The sequence below is a fragment of the Sorex araneus genome, chromosome 2 (assembly GCF_027595985.1).
Source record: "Sorex araneus isolate mSorAra2 chromosome 2, mSorAra2.pri, whole genome shotgun sequence".
In the NCBI taxonomy this organism is placed as follows: Eukaryota; Metazoa; Chordata; class Mammalia; order Eulipotyphla; family Soricidae; genus Sorex; species Sorex araneus.
The window spans coordinates 378,809,825-378,826,400 of NC_073303.1; the positions used below are offsets into that span (position 1 = coordinate 378,809,825).

Here is a 16,576-nt window from a genome sequence, read left to right on the forward strand (position 1 = left end):
CCTCCGGCCTGTGGCCGTCCAGGCGGGGACGGACCTGTCTGCGGGGAGGCCCCGGGAGCAGGCAGGGCAGCAGGGGCCACACCCTAGGCCCCGGGGCCCTGGCCGTGCTCCAGGAGGTCCCTCAGTCTCTCCCCGTCCTCGTCCTGGTCCCCGCACTCACTGTCCCCCAGCCCCTGTCACTCCTGTGGGTGTGATTGGGATGGGGAGGGGCCTGGCAGACCCCGGGACAGGGCTGGGCTCTGGGCTAAGGGAGCACCTTCTCCTGAGCACAGTGGTCGCGCCTGAGCAGGGGCTGGGCTGTGGACAGGTCGCTGGGTGGGGTCCGCACTGTCAGGCTCTGACCTCACCGGTGCTGCCCACGGGGTCCAGTCCACGGAAGGTTCCGGAAGGGTGCGATGCCGGGCTCTCCGTTTCTCCCTAGACGCCTGCAGAGGCCAGACTTGTCAGACTGGAGGGACCGGAGGTCGCGGGAATCCTGAGGGCCAGCCCCGGCAGACAATGCCCGCTTTCTTCTGCCCCCGCCCGCGGGGCGGGCCCTCTGCCGTGGGTGCTCTGAGCAGCGTCCGATTAGGCGTCTGCTCCTGGATGGCTCAGCTCCGCGGCAGCCGCACCCACCCCTGCAGGGGCACCCACAGGGCACACACACATTCACACACACACACACACACACAGGTCCACTCACACGTGAACTCGCAGTCACACTCAGTCACATAAATCACACACACATACCCCCGCAGTACACACACACATACACACACTCTCACTCACTTACCCAGTTCTCACTCACAAACACACTTACTCACACAGCCAATCACACATGCATTCACCCACACTCACAGTCACATCCACGCACATTCACATAGAACCACACATAAAAGATTCACACATATATATGCATACACAATCACACACTCATTCACAACATATTCACATATACACAACATACTCACATATACACACATCCACACACATTCAAGATGCACAGTCACACAATGCACTCATACACTCACACAAACACACACATACACAGTCACATTCACACACATGATTACACACTTCCACCCACACAGACATGCATACTCACCCTTGCACACATTCACATACTTGCGCACACACACACACACACACGCATGCACACACGCACACACACACACACACACGCGCGCGCACGCACACACACAGCTCCTGGTGCCCCGCAGCTGTGCAGGGACCCCTCCGTGTCCCCGGGCAGGGCTGTGCGTGGGTGGGAGCTGCCGGGCGAGGCCAGCAGTCCAGACCCGACTAGAAGATGCTGGAGAAAAGGACAGTTTGGCCTCTGGGGAATTCTCCCTGCCCTGTGCCCTGCAGGCCGCCACGCCCGCCTCCCCGCCCGGTCCACCCGAGCGTGCAGGAAGTCCAGCCCGGGTTCGGGGTGTGTGTGCAGCGTCAGGGCACGGAGCTCGCCAGCGGGCCCTGAAGAGCTGTTTCCCGGGGGAGCTCAGCGGACTCACGCGGCGTCTCCCCGTCCTGAGCCCGTTCCCGCACGGCCGGCCAGTAAGTGGCTTCCCCGGGGCGGGAGGCAGACACTGTCGGGGGGCCGTTGGTTCCACGCGTGCATCCCGGCCCTCGGAGGCTGCCCACCAGACTCGGGCGAGGGCTGAGTGGCCTGCGGGAGCTCTGAGGAGTTGGCCCCGGCCCAGGCCTCACCGCTGTGGAGGAGAGCCTGGAGGAAGAGGAGGGAGCCGGGGGCGGAGGGGGGGGCGGCCCTGGGAGGGGCCCTGACCCAGACTCCCGCAGAGCTCAGCGGCACACGGCAAAGCCCTGCTCCTGGGACTTCTCCGAACAGCGTGCCGCACCTGGGGACGGGGCTCCCCCAAGGTGGGGGACACTCGTGTGGGTGCCCTGCCCCCCCGCCCCCCTCTCCTCCACAGAGACGGGGCAGGGGAGTCGGACGGGGGAGAAGGGCCCAAGGCCGAGCTTGAGCCCAGCACGAGCAAGCAGCAGAGGAGGGAAGGACGTGGACACGTGGGGCAGGGGAGCAGGGGCACAGCCCCTCTCGGGGGCCGGGGTGGGCGGGCAGGTGTGCCCGGCCCAGGTGGACGCCCGAGTGGACGCAGAAGCGGGCTTGCCGCTGCTCCCGGCATTTCTCAGGGGCGCCGGGTGGCCGGGAAAGCCCACAGGCAACAAGCGGCCTCCAGGGGCTCGGGGACAAGGCTCCTGTCCACACGGGCCTCTCGGCCCGGCCGCCTTCCATCGGGGGAATCGGTTCCCTGCGGGCGGCTCTGTCCTGGGCTCTCGGGCCGGAAGCCGGGGAAGCAGTGAACGTAACGGATCACACCACAGTCTCGCCCGGTGGGGTCTCCTCCCAGGCCCCTCCGCGCCTTTGCCCCCACCGCCCCGTCCTCTCTCCACCCTCGTCCAACCAGACTTTCCTACCTTCAACTATTTGTATTGAAGTAACATTGTGGTAGAGCCGGGACCTGGTGTAGCGCTAGCGCCCCCTGGTGTCCAGCTCCCGGGGCGCGCGGTGGGGAGGCAGGGCCTGTGGGTGGGAGGTGGGGGCAGCTCTCCCCGCTCCTGGGTGGGGGTCCGGAAGGGTGGGGTGGGCAGAGACAGGCAGGGGTGGAGAGGGAGAGGTGGTAGATGGAGGTGGTGGGAGAGAGGGGAGGGAGAGAGGTAGGTGGGGGAGAGAGGAGGGGAGGGAGGGAGGTGGGTGGGGGAGAGGGGAGGGGAGGGAGAGAGGTGGGTGGGGGGAGGGAAGGGGAGGGAGAGAGGTGGGGGGAGAGGGGAGGGGAGGGAGAGAGGTCGGGGGGAGAGGGGAAGGGAGGGAGAGAGGTGAGGTGGATGGGGGGAGGGGAGGGGAGGGGAGGGGAGGGGAGGGAGGGAGGTGGGGGGAGTTGGAGGGGAGGGGAGGGAGAGAGGTGGGGGGAGGTGGGGGGAGCTCGTGGGGGGGAAGGGCTTCAGAGGGAAGGAAGCTGCAAATGGGTTTTGGGTGGGCAGGTCAGGGGCCGGAGGCCCTGGGTGTGGGGATAGCAGCGTCGCGAAGACCCTTTGGAAGGTTTTATCCCAGCTCCGTTGATTGTCTTCTTTCCTCTGTTTAAAGTGCTCGGACCCCGGGGCCCAGGGAAAGACGCCCCCATGGGGGGAATCAGACGGTACCCCCTTTCCCAGAGGTTCTGTTCTTTACAAATGTGGCCCGCCTGGGGGCAGGGGCGTCTCACCTGCAGAGAACGAGACCGCGAGGCTGACGGGACCCCGGGCCTTCTCTGGCTCCCCGTGCCACGCGGGGGGCTGGAGTCGGCTCTGGGCTGGCCCTGCAGGGCCCCCAGCACCTCTGGGACCCGAGCACGGACGGCTCAGGCACCCAAACGGACACAAAACCCAAACGCCTGAAGCGCAGAGTTTGTGGGAGAAGGAGCCGAGGGGTCTGCTTGGTGCTGGGCGGGGGAGTCGCGTCCCCAGGGCCCCGGCCCGGGCTCAGGGGCCTCTCGCCGTCACCCCCGCAGGCGTCCCCGCCTGGCTCTGCGCGAATGGACGGTCCCGCGCTGTCCCCGGCCGCGGGGCTGCTGGCGCAGGTCAGCCAGTACATTGACCGGCAGCAGGAGGCGTTCGTGCAGGTAGGCAGAGGCCCAGCCTCTCGCTGTGCGGGCTCGGGTCCGACCCTAGCACCCTTGGGCCCCCCGCACGGCTGGACGCGTGTCCCCGATTAGCAGGTGGGCAGAAGGCAGGGGCTCCCGTGGGCGCGCGCAGGCCGGGGGGCGTGCCTAGGCCGGGGGCGTGGCCTCAGCCCCGCTCTCGCGCAGACCCTGCGGGAGTGGGTGGCCGTGGAGAGCGACTCGGTGCAGCCCGTGCCCCGGCTGCGGCGGGAGGTGACGCGGATGATGGAGCTGGCGGCAGAGCACCTGCGGCGCCTGGGGGCCGGCGTGGAGCTGGTGGACGTGGGCACCCAGCAGGTGTGGTCACCCTGGACGGGGGAGGGGCGCCTGCGGGACCCCCGCCCCTGCCCCCAGCCGGGGCAGTGGACTGAGTCCTGGGACTGAGTGGACTGAGGAGCCTGCAGGGCTGGGAGGGGGCAGGGCTTGCGGACGGGACCCCCCCCCACGAGGCGTCTGGGCTTCGCGCGAGGACTCCGCCCTCTGTGTGTGTGTGCAGCTGCCCGGTGGCCAGAGCCTCCCGCTGCCGCCCATCATCCTGGCAGCGCTGGGCACAGACCCCGAGAAGGCCACCGTCTGCTTCTACGGACACCTGGACGTGCAGCCGGCCAGCCGGGAGGACGGGTGGCTCACGGCCCCCTACTCACTCACCGAGGTGGACGGTCAGTGACGGGGCGTGGCCTGTTGTGCCCAAGGGCCTCGCCAAGAGGGGCCCTTAGCGCGAGCCCGGGCGGGAGGGGCTTGACTTTTGTCCCTCCCCCTGCCCGAGCCGGGACCCTGCACGGCTCCCACAAGTCCCACTCCCAGGTCACGAGGAAAGACGATGGTTGGCCGCGGGCCAGGTCCTCCCTGGGTACGAGTAGGACCGTGTCTCCTGGGTGGAGGAAGGCCGTGCAGATGTGCTCGGACCCGGGGGCTCGCTCCGTGGCATGGCGCCTCCCTGGGGAGAACCCGGGTGGGGGGTGGGGGCGGCGGCAGCTGTCAGTGCATTTCCACGGCCCAGCTGGCTCCGGGCCCCCAGGCGCTGGCCGAGTGTCCCTCCCTCTCAGCCGCCCCATCTTTGCAGGCAAGCTGTATGGGCGCGGGGCCACGGACAACAAAGGCCCGGTGCTGGCCTGGCTGAACGCTGTGAGCGCCTTCGGGGCCCTGGGCCAGGTGAGTGAGCCGGGTGATGGCTGACAGTGACCCTGACTCGGAGACGATGAAGGGGACGGGGTGCCCGGCCGTAAGCTCTCTGTGCCCCCTCTTCCCCGAGACCCGGAGCCGGGCACCACAGCCGCTTTACTGCAGAGGACGGTGAGGCTCGGGGAGATTCCGGAACTTACCAGAGACACCCTCCCCCCTCCCCCCCCAGTCTGGTGACTGTGGCAAGAAAGAGTCACAGCAAGCGCTCGCAGGGGGCTGTGTGCCGGGCAAGGCGCTGCCCCCTGGAATATCTCTGCATCCTTGAACTCTTTTTTATTTTTTAAATGTTATTAATTTTAATTGAATCACAGTGAAACATAGTTACAAAGTTGCTCATGGTTGGGTTTCAGTTATACAATGTTCCAGTTCCCTTCAGAAGTGTACAGTTCCCCCGGAACCACCCCCCAGTTTCCCTCCCTCACCCGGGGCCCCTATGGCAGGCACCTCTCTCTCCCTCCCTCTCTCTCTGCCCCCTCCCTCTCCCTTTCCTCTCTCTCCCTCTCCCTCCCTCCCTCTCTCCCTCTCTCTCCCTCTCCATATCTTCTCTTTCCCTCTCCCTCTCTTCTCTCTTCCTCTCTTCTCTCTCCCTCTCTCCCTCCTCTCTCCCTCTATCTCTTCTCTCTTCTCTCTCCCTCTCTCCCTCTCTCTCCCCCCTCTCTCTCTCCCTCTCTCTCTTCTCTCTCTCTCTGTCTCTCTGTCTCTCTCTCTCTCCCCCCCTTCCCACTTTCAACACTCAGTTCTTGTCCAAAGTGGGTGTTTCCAACTATTAATGCCATACTGGCCCTTCTCTATCCTAACTGCTCTCCCTCCTTCCTGTCCCCCGCTCCCCACCACATACAACACTATAAAAATTACTTGCCACTGTTTGCAAGGAACTGGAGCAATAGCACAGTGGGTAGGGTGTTTGCCTTGCACAAAGCTGACCTGGGTTTGATTCCTCCGCCCCTCTCGGAGAGCCCGGCAAGCTACCGAGAGTGTCCCGCCGCACAGCAGAGCCTGGCAAGCTCCCCGTGGCATATTCGATATGCCAAAAACAGTAACAACAAGTCTCACAATGGAGACGTTACTGGTGCCCGCTTGAGTAAATTGATGAACAACAGATGACATTGCTACAGTGCAGTGCTACTGTTTACAAGTCACAAGCATGGCACAGTGGGTACGTGATGGTCTGAGTGAGTCTCCCAGCCCCTTTCTGCACCTGTGGAAAGTAGTCTTTATTCGGGTCCCTATTAGGGTTTTTTTGAGAAGTGAGGGTTGACATTGAGGAGGAGCCTCCACCCACCCTACTTAGTACTATATTCATTTTCTAATCATCACTGTATCATTGTATCACTGTCATCCCATTGTTCGTTGATTTACTCGAGTGGGCACCAGTAATGCCTTCATTCGTCCCAGCCCTGAGATTTTAGCAGCCTCTCCTTACTCGTTTTTCCCAACTATTGGAGGCTCTTTTCAGGGTCAGGGGAATGAGACCTGCTATTGTTACTATTTTTGACATATCAATATGCCACAGGGAGCTTGCCAGGCTCTGCCACATGGTCAGGATACTCTCGACAGCTTGCCGGGCTCTCTGAGAGGCACATATACATATATATATATATATATATATATATCAGAGGGAAATATATATATATTTCCCTCTATGATTTTGTGGAAAATGGTTAGGGAGTGTCTTTTGATATGTGCATGTGTATGTATGTGTATGTGTATATGTGTGTGTATGTGTGTATGTGTTGTATGTGCATGTGTGTGCATGTGTGTATGTGCAAAATATATACAAAATATATATTCTAATCCTCAGCTTACAGCCACATGTGAGCTAGTTCAGTGTTTAGAAAGTTTCTCAGTACGAAGCTCTAGAACTTGAGTTCAGCTCCTGGAAACTTCTGGAGCGTCTGAAGGAGCCCCTCACCTGCCCGTCTCAGGCCTGGCCCGTGCAGCGTCTGTCTGTGTGACTCCCTCCGTGTGGAGGAGCGTGTCACGACTCCTGGGAGTTTCTGCTGTCCCTCATCACCTGCCTCTTACAGACCCCAACTTGCAAGTTACAAAGACCCAGAAATCAAAACCAAATGCGGGGGAAAGGCGTACTGTAAAGATTTCAGAGGGGCTGCTCCGTGCCGTGACGTTAGAGAGAAACTCCAGGCTGGGTGGAAAGACAGAGTCGGCTCCCAGCTGAGAAACGGCAGACGCAGGAGACGGGGCGACCCTGAGGCTCCGGCCTCGCAGGGGAACTCGCCTCCTCGTGCTCTGAATGGAGACCTGAGCTCAGTGAAGCTGAGGGAAGCTCCTGTGGGGGAGGAGGAGGGAGCCGCCCTCTGGGCGCGTGTTTTCTCAGGATTTCTCTGTCGCAGGCCTCGTGTGGGTGGGGAGGCTCAGACACGGCTGGGGGTGCCCACGGCCCCTGTTCCGAGGGGGCGTCCAGGCTGGATCGGGGCCGCGGGAAGTGGCCTGGAGCTGGTCTTGACCGACAGCCCTGCGGCTGGCTTGCTCTCCCAGGACCTCCCCGTGAACGTCAAGGTCATCCTGGAAGGGATGGAGGAGGCGGGCTCCGTGGGCCTGGAGGACGTGGTGCGGCGGGAGCGGCACGGCTTCTTCGCCAGCGTGGACTACATTGTGGTCTCCGACAACCTCTGGCTCAGCCGCACCAAGCCGGCGCTGACCTACGGGACGCGGGGGAACAGCTACTTCACAGTGGAGGTGCCGCGTGCAGGGCAAGGCGTTCTCCGTCCACCCTGAGCCGGGCACCCGTGGAGGGAGGGTCGGGCGGGGGGGCCCAGCTGGCAGGAAGAGGGGAAGGACCCCGAGGGGATGTGCCGCCTCCGAGACACTGGAAGCCGAGCGCTCCTGAAGGAGCAGCTCTCGGCGGGCGGGCGGCTCTGCCTCTCGGGAAACAGGCGAGGGGTCAGGCGGGAGCTTGGGGGAAGTCCTGGGCTCCGTGCTCAGTGGTGAGTTTCAGCAGCGAGGGTGCAGCGGCGCATGGAGACAGCAGGGCCTGCATGGAGGCCGTGGGGTGAGAGGGACTCTGGACAGAGGAGGAGACGTCCAAGGGGACACGGGGCCAGCGTCCAGGGAGACTGGAGGTCGTGTCCGAGGACAAGAGAAGGACAGAGAGTGAGACCGGGTCATACAGCTCGGCCAGGCCCAGTTCAAATCCTGGTACCACAGTTCCCAGCATGGCCAGGTGCGGCCCAAGCCCTCAGCCCGCTCACCCCCAGACAGCATGTGCCAGAAAGCCAGGGAGGAGACTTTGGGGGGCCGGGCAGAGACCCCGAAGCCCAAGAAGGCCGCACTGCATTGGGTGGAGAGACGAGAGCCAGACCCCAGTATCTTGGGGGACAGTTGGGGTTGAGTCGTCTCGGGTGTGAGGGGGAAGGCAGGGTGGCCTGCAGGTGGGGGGCTGGCGGCACACGGGGTGACCAGGCTGCAGTGGCCCGGGAACTGCTGGCCTGCCTTCCAGGTGAAGTGCCGAGACCAGGACTTCCACTCCGGGACCTTCGGCGGCATCCTGCACGAGCCCATGGCTGACCTGGTGGCCCTCCTGGGTAAGGCCTTCCCTCGGGAGCCTCCGAATTGGGGGGTCTGCTCTGGGGTCGCCCACAGGCATGACATAGGGAGGGAGCAGGAGAAAGGCCCCTTCTCACCTGCCTGCCCCTCACATGCTTTGGAAGCTTTGCACTGAGCCCGGCCAGTTCCTCATTCTCCCCCCTGTCACCCTATGGTTCAGTACACATAAACGCATATGTGCATGTGCACATGCACACACACATGTACACACATGCACATATACACACGCATATACACACCCACATGCATGCACACACATATACATACATACACGTACACACACACATGGGCATACACATGCACACACACACGCACGCACACACACACACACACACACACACACACACACCATGGTTCAGAAAGGCGGTTCCTCTTCCTGTGGGCAGTTCCCCAGGAGCAGAGGCTGCAGAGCCCCCACAGCTCCCGGACTCCACACCCCGGGCGGGAGAGAAGGGGGCAGGCCCAGCCGCAGGGACGGACAGCCCAGGCCCTGGGTCTGCAGAGAGCGGCGGAGGGCATGGGGGTTGCGGCCAGCATGCCCCGTGCTGCCCCTGCCGGGAAGGCGGGGTGTGGGGTTCAAGGCTGGGGGCACGGCAGTGCTGAGGAGGACCGTGCCGAGCAGAGCTCGAGGCCCCTTCCCCGTGTCCCGCACACACCGCACGGGGGCTGCCTGGCGCCGGAGTCGTCACAGGCGCACGTGTGACTGGGGGGGGAGCGAGCCGAGGTCACACAGCCGACCGACTGGCCGCGTGGCCGCTCGTGACCGCGGGAGGGCGCCGGCCTGGGGCCCCGTCCCGAGTGACCCACCTCCTAGGGAGCCTGGTGGACCCCTCGGGCCGCATCCTCGTGCCCGGGATCTACAGCCACGTGGCTCCGCCGACGGAGGAGGAGCGGCGGCTGGACGCGGCCGTGGAGCTGGACCTGGGCGAGTTCTGCCGCAGCAGCGGGGTGGCGCGCCTCCTGTTCCGCTCCAAGGTGGGCACGGCCAGCGGGGCGGGGCGGGAAAACGCTAGGTTCCCGGGTCCTGGTCCCCGAGGCAGGGCACAGGCGCTGGGCTTGTCCCCGTGCCCACCAGGCGCCCAGGCTCCGTGAGGGGCGGAGGGCCGGGCGGGGCTGAGTCCAGGTCGGGAGCCCGCCCTCTCAGCAGGGAGCGGCACCAGCGGGTGGCTGTCGCTGGGGGCAGAGGGAGCCCCGCCAGCTGGGAGCAGGGCCCGGGGGCGCGTGAGGGCTGGTGGGCAGCGGCGGGGGCGTGAGGAGGCCCAGGCTCAGGCCCGCCCCCCAGGAGGACGTCCTGCTGCACCTGTGGAGGCGCCCCGCCCTCTCCATCCACGGCGTCCAGGGCGCCTTCCACGAGCCGGGCGCCAAGACCGTCATCCCCGGCCGAGTCACCGGCAAGTTCTCCATCCGGCTGGTCCCCAACATGGACGCGGCCGTCGTGGAGAAGCAGGTACATTCCCACCCGGCCCCCGGCCCAGGGCCCCCTGTCCCGCACCAAGTGCCTCTTGCCCCACTCCCGAAGGTGCGTCTCAGGGCCTGGAGGCATGACCCAGCGGGGCCCCAGCGCACCCCCGGCCGGGACCCCCATGGGCCCGTCCCAGTGTCTCTGTCCTCGGCACAGCTGCAGAGGGGGGCTGAGGAAGCACTGGTCACCCTCGGTCTAGCTCAGGGGCAGCAGGGGGCAGCTCAGCGCAGCCCCCTCCCCACAGTGACCTGTGGGGGCTCCCGGTCTGCTGGGGGCCAAGGGGGGAGGAGCCGCTCAGCAGGGCCTAGGCCCCAGGTGCCTCACTCGGCCTGCAGTGGCTCCCACTTTACAGAACTTTCCAAACGCTGGGCCTGATTCCAGAGGGCGTGGTGCTGACAGGGTGGACCCTGCTGGGTTTGCAGTGACCCTTCACGCACCCTGGCCAGACAAACATGGGCCTCGGGGCCAGTTAGCAAGGCAGGAACGCAGGCGGACGCAGCCAGGGGAAAGGAAGCAGGACGTCTGCCCACTGCCCGCTGCCCATCCCCCCTGCCTGCTGCCCCATCCCCCCTGCCTGCTGCCCGTCCCCCTCTGCCCACTGCCCGTCCCCCCTGCCTGCTGCCCCGTCCCCCTCTGCCCACTGTCCGTCCCCCCTGCCTGTTGCCCCATCCTCCCTGCCCGCTGCCCTGCCCCCCTGCTCGCTGTCCATCCTCCCTCGCTGTCCTCCCTGCCCTCTCTGTCCCTGTCCTCCGGCTCTCCAACCTTCCTGCTCTGAGCATGCAGCCCTTCGAGGTGGCCCTGCGCCACGGCCTCAGTCCTCACTGCCGTGCCCTGCCCAGGTGAGGCAGTACCTGGAGTCCGTCTTCTCCCAGAGGAACAGCCCCAACCAGCTGACCGTCTCCATGGTGCTGGGCCTGCAGCCGTGGGTCGCTGATATCCAGGACGGCCAGTACCTCGCAGCAAGGAGAGCTATTCGCACAGGTGGGGCCGGGCGGGGCAGTGCGCGTCTGGGTTTGAGTGTTTGGGAATGCCCGGGTGTGGCCGACTGTGGGTCTGGATTGATTCTGGTTCTGGGCTGGCCCCAGGTTCGCCTGTCTGGAGTAGCCCTGGGCCCTGGGCACACCCCTCCATCCCCGGCTGCCCCAACTCTGGGCTTGGGCTGGCCCTTTGGCTCTGCGTCTCCCCTCCCCCCCACACATACGCACATGCCCGCACACACACACAAGTACACATACACACACATATGAACACACGCACATGCACACACACATGCATGCACGCAGACACTCACACAAGCATGCACACATACACACATACGCACACGTGCATACATACCTGCACACACACAGCTACTGTCCTTTGACTGAGGGGGGTGGGGCACATCTCTTTCTAGACCCCACGGTCCCCATTCGAATAGAAATCCCGAATGGAAAGCAACGAAGCATGTCTTGGGGGCAAAGGGAGTGTAACTGGGGGTAGCCAGCCTCGGGTGAGAGCCCAAATGTGCCCTGAGAAAGGGGGTTCACAAAAAAGAGGGGGTGTGAGGAGGCAAGAGAAAGCTGGAGCGGCCTTTCCGTCGGCCCTGCCGGGCTCCTGGGGGTGCTGTCTTTGGGGTCTCAGATGCGCTCTGGAAGCCAGTGCTGGGGGCCCCTGGAGACCGTCAGGTTCTCCTCGCCAGGACACTGGCTCCTGCTCACTGAGATGAATCGACAAACCCATCGCTCAGCCCAGCCCCTGGCCCAGTGGCCTTGGGTGTGCCCTGCTGGCTGCAAGGCCTTCCCGGGATGCCGGCCGGGAGAGAGCCCTGCGTCGGACCCGCTGCGCCTCTTGTGGGGCCCAGAGACTCTTGCGCACACACCGCTCGCTTCTGGCCACAACACAGTGGGGGTTTGCGAGAAACCACCAAGAACCCGCAGGCGGCCCTGCTCCTTGCCACCCCCAGGCGGCCGGAGGGAGGAAGGAGGGCCCTTCCCCAGTGTCCTGCCAGCTGCTGGACATGGCAGAGGACCCCGAGAGTGGGGGTCCCTGCAAGAGGATCAAGGACACAGAAGACAAGCGATGACCCCGGGGCGCCCCCCTCCCCCTGCAGTGCTTCCGGATGACATGGGTGGGGGAGGGGGGTGGGCACAGCATCTCCTTGGCACTGCAGCGCCAGCCTGCACAGGGGCCCAGTGCTGTGACTTCTCTGAAAGTCGAAGGTTCGCGCGTTCTAAGGACAGGGTCTTTTCTTTGTGTGTTTTTTTTCTTTTTGGGTCACACCCGGCGATGCACAGGGGCTATTCCTGGCTCATGCACTCAGGAATCTCTCCTGATGGTGCTCAGGGGACCATATGGGATGCTGGGAATTGAACCTGGGTAGGCCGCGTGCAAGGCAAACGCCCTCCCCACTGTGCTACCGCTCCAGCCCCTGTGTTTTTCCCTCTGTCTTTGCTCGTGGGTGGTGCTGGGACCCTGAGCCCGGCGCCGCGTCAGGGGCCGCCCTCCTGCCTGGCTGTGCTCTGGCGGCTTGGGCCTCCGCTAGCCGGGCAGTCTGGGAACACGGCTCGCAGGTTACCAGGAGGCCCGTGAGCCCTGGCACCGACTGTCAGGCCAGGGGCGGGGAAGGAAGAGAGCAGGAAGGAGAGGTCAGCGGCGGGTCTGGGGTGCTGGCTCAGCGGGCGCCTGCTCCCCCACCTGCAGTGTTCGGGACGGAGCCGGACATGACCCGGGACGGCTCCACCATCCCCATCGCCAAGACCTTCCAGGACCTCCTGCAGAAGAGCGTGATGATGCTGCCCCTGGGGGCTGTGGACGACGGGGAGCACTCCCAGACCGAGAAGATCAACCGGTGAGCCGAGACTGGGTGCACCTCGCTCGTCCAGGGGCAACCCCCAGGGACCAAGCCTTCCGACCGGGTTCCCGCCTCGGTCTTGCCCTGGACGCTGCAGCTGCCCCGTCGTTGGAGCGGGAATGACATTTCTCTCGCGTCCTTCCCTCAGGCGGAACTACATAGAGGGCTCCAAGCTATTTGCCGCCTTTTTCCTGGAGCTGGCTAAGCTGCATGCAGACCGGGGACGGCCCGTCTCCCCTGCCCAGGGCAGGACCCCCTAGGGCAGCGCTCGGCCGGGCAAGTAATGGTTCCACCCGTTTGATTGTCTCAGCCCGTCAGTCCAGGCTGGGGAGAGCATCCTGCCTGCAGAGCTCACACTGCGTGTCCCGCCTGCCTGCCGACTGCTCTCGGCCACCCCGCGATGAATGAGGCAGCCCCCTGCCTGGCTGCGCAGTGCTCAGAGCCCCCAGGGTCAGCACACCCCCCTGCCTGGCTGCCCAGTGCTCAGAGCCCCCAGGGTCAGCACACCCCCCTGCCTGGCTGCCCAGTGCTCAGAGCCCCCAGGGTCAGCACACCCCCCTCACTGGCTGCCCAGTGCTCAGAGCCCCCAGGGTCAGCACACCCCCCTGCCTGGCTGCCCAGTGCTCAGAGCCCCCAGGGTCAGCACACCCCCCTCACTGGCTGCCCAGTGCTCAGAGCCCCCAGGGTCAGCACACCCCCCTGCCTGGCTGCCCAGTGCTCAGAGCCCCCAGGGTCAGCACACCCCCCTCACTGGCTGCCCAGTGCTCCCAGGCCCAGGAGCGGCCAGCTTGTGCCTTCCCCCCAGAATACGGGTCCTCCGCGGCCCACGCCTTGTCTGTGAAGAGCAGTTACTAAGCCTGTGCCCATATCACCCGTGTCTCTACACTCCGCCCCTCCTTCCTGCTGCTTGGAAAGTTCGGAAATAAACGACGGCCATTCTTCTGCTCTTTGGGGACTCGACTCTGTCACTGGAGATGAGCACTCTGCCAACCCCGAGGCTCCTCCCTTTGCTGGGTTGATGCTAACCAACACCTCGACCCCGAGCCCACTTCTTCGGCCTCACCCACCTACCCACCCCGCTGCCGGTGTTGGTGCCGCCTGAGCATCCCTGGAATTTCACTCAGTGACTCTCTCTAAGTTGCTCAAGAGCTTTTAAGAGCATTCGTTTGAGATAAGAAACTAATCAGCCCTGACATCTGTAACATCTGTAAAATCTGAAGCCATCAGCCCGTGCTGCATTCATTAATCCTTCCAGTCGAACCATCTTGTCTGGCCTGATTGGATTTGATGCTATAGTTTGTTTACACCGTAAGCACACAAACTGTCATTTCCCCCAGTCGAGTTTGTAAACAAATCAATCCCCCTTATTAATTCATTAGTTAAATGCCACTAGCGGAAATGAGTTTAAAGGTGCACTTAGGAATGCTTCTCTTGTGATTCCAAACATAATCCTGAGGGGGCTGCAGCTCACAAAATAACACATTCCATATCTCTGGTGGGTCTTCAACTCTCAGGTCTCGTGGGGGGCTGGAGCCCAGCCCTCCCTGAGTCATTGCTGGGACAGGCCGAGCGTTGCCCCTCCCTGCTGAAGCCGAGCCCAGCTCCCGCAGGGCAGCTCCTGCTTTCGGATGACGCCACCCGGCTGTGTCGGTGTGTGAGCACATCTGCGCCGCGGCACTTGGTGCCCTCAGCTGGCTCTGAGATAACAGGGAGACCCTGCTGGTCCGTGCTGTCCATCTGTCTGCTAAGGGGTCTCTCAGCCCAGACACACCCCTCGTCACCCCCAGCCCTTCGGGGACACCGTGGGCGGTCTCCCCACCTCTCTCCTGCTGGAGACGTGAGTCCACAGGGAGCTGGGGGCAGAGGGAAGTGTGGCCTGGGTCGGTCCCCTTCCAAGGCTGGCAGAAACCCACCCTGGACACCAGCGAGCAGCTCAGGAGATGCAGGGACGGGCGGGAGAGAGAACCTCGGCTCCCGTGCTTTTCCCGTCTGACTTCGAGGAATCCACGCGCTCTGGTAGCGCCTGGGGACTGCTCCCCACTCAGTGCTTGTGGGTTACCAGTGATGCTCAGAGATCCTCGCAGTGCTGGGGATCAAACCAGGGCCTCCTGCATGCAAAGATGCGCTCAGCCTGTTGGAACATCTCTCGGGCCCCTCAATAGCTATATTTTAAATGCATTCAATGTTAGAAGGCAATTACTTCTAAAGTTATTTTTCAAAAATGACTATCAAGTGAACATGGAATAGTTAAAGAATCAGAGAATTTGAGTGGTTGGTTAGATCTAGAATAGTTAACATCCTCTACCTGCAGTTCAACTACTTGTTATGACAACCAATAAAACTTAAACCATGGCTGAACACTTGCACACAGAACTCGCATCTGGAGGAAGTAAACTCGAGAGGCAGAGGCCGAGGTGGTATTTTTTATACTTTGCTCAGCTGTCTGAAGGTTCAATCAGCTGATGAAATACAAACCTCCAGGAGGTTTTCTGAAGCAAAGTGCAGTTCCTATTCTCCAGGAAGACAATGGCTGGAAGGTGTAATGACTATAATTTCTTAACAGTTATGATAAGTAAATAAATGCCTCTGAGCTTTTCTACCTGGGATAGATTGAAGTGGGAAAAAAATGTCATTATGTGGAAGAATTTTATTTAAAAACATTATTCCACTGTAATTTCTTGTTCAGAATGAAAAGATGTCAGGGAAATTATGCCTTTGACGATAATAGAAGATATGAAGTTTTAAATCCTCTCACCTCCCACACTGAAATTCACCAAAACAGCATTCAGAAAGAACTTTGATTTGCAAGTGGGCCGTGGGTGGTGTGGTGCTCATGGCTCATTCTCAGTTCTTGTAGGTCGGCATTGGAGTGGAATGACAGAAGATGTTAATTTGAAAGAAATTAGAACTTCAAATGACACTGTTACAGGCAATTAGTCATCAAAAATGGCATGTCACCCAAAATGACCAATGCTGCCTTTCTAATTCTAAATAAATGCGATGCAAAAGGAAGACTCGTCAAACTCCTCAGCCCTGCATGGGGCCGAGGGAAGGGTGTTCTGAGGAGAGCAGTAAAGCTGCAGTAGCATGTCCAGCCTGCTCAGATCTGCCCCTACGTGTGAGTCAGCTCCCAGTCACGGCTCACGGGACCTGGGACTCCACGTACTCCCACCATTGGCGAGCCAAAGTGTGGAAGAATGCATCCACAGCAGCTGCTGATAAAGGGCAACAGGGCCCAGAGAGAGGACTGACACGCACAGCACATGTCCAGCATGCGTGAGCCCCTGACTGGATCCCCACCACCACACGGCCCCCAAGCTCTACTGGGGCAGGGTGGGGCAAGGGGACCTGGTGGCATTGAAGCACGAACCCACCAGCAGTTCGGGGGTCCCCTCGGCATCCCTGGGTGTAGCCCTTCTTTGACAAACACAGTGAGAACCTCTTCACAGGAACGGAAGTGAATGCACCTCTCAGCGTACTACTCAGAGACTAGGAGGCACTCACAATAGCACTTAGGAAAGAGGAAAACGTTAACATAATCAAGAGAAAATCAGTGACCATTAACCCCAAGGTGATTCAAATGTTGTAAGTGGTAGACACAATGTTAAAAGGAGCCACTAGGGGCTGGAGTGATAGCACAACGGGTAGGGCGTTTGCCTTGCACGAGGCCAACCCGGGTTCGATTCCCAGCGTCCCATATGGTCCCCTGAGCACCGCCAGGGGTAACTCCTGAGTGCAGAGCCAGGAGTAACCCCTGTGCATTGCCAGGTGTGACCCAAAAAGCAAAAAATAAAATAAAATAAAAAATAAAAAAAAAACAAAAGGAGCCACTATACCTTTGCTGAAAGATATAAAGGAAAATGCCTTTAATAAACGAATGCACAGGAACAAGCATCAGGGAAA

At 62.0% G+C, this 16,576-nt stretch overlaps 1 protein-coding gene across 1 annotated transcript; it reads left to right on the top strand.

The window, feature by feature from the left end:
• Positions 1 to 3,491: 3,491 nt before the first annotated feature.
• On the top strand, positions 3,492 to 13,225 carry CNDP1 (carnosine dipeptidase 1). Its single transcript, XM_004604473.2, has 11 exons — positions 3,492 to 3,596; positions 3,783 to 3,932; positions 4,132 to 4,294; positions 4,699 to 4,787; positions 7,314 to 7,514; positions 8,275 to 8,359; positions 9,196 to 9,356; positions 9,664 to 9,828; positions 10,683 to 10,824; positions 12,523 to 12,670; positions 12,822 to 13,225. Exons 1-11 carry the CDS (start codon positions 3,510 to 3,512, stop codon positions 12,931 to 12,933), a joined length of 1,503 nt encoding a protein of 500 aa, XP_004604530.2. The 5' UTR covers positions 3,492 to 3,509; the 3' UTR covers positions 12,934 to 13,225.
• The last annotated feature ends 3,351 nt before the right edge of the window (positions 13,226 to 16,576 follow it).

Coding starts and splice junctions, on each gene's coding strand:
- CNDP1 (XM_004604473.2), top strand. CDS start 3,510: ATGGACGGTCCCGCGCTGTCCCCGGCCGCGGGGCTGCTGGCGCAGGTC. Junction 4,295..4,698: donor CTCACTCACCGAGGTGGACG/GTCAGTGACGGG, acceptor CCATCTTTGCAG/GCAAGCTGTATGGGCGCGGG. Junction 8,360..9,195: donor TGACCTGGTGGCCCTCCTGG/GTAAGGCCTTCC, acceptor CCCACCTCCTAG/GGAGCCTGGTGGACCCCTCG.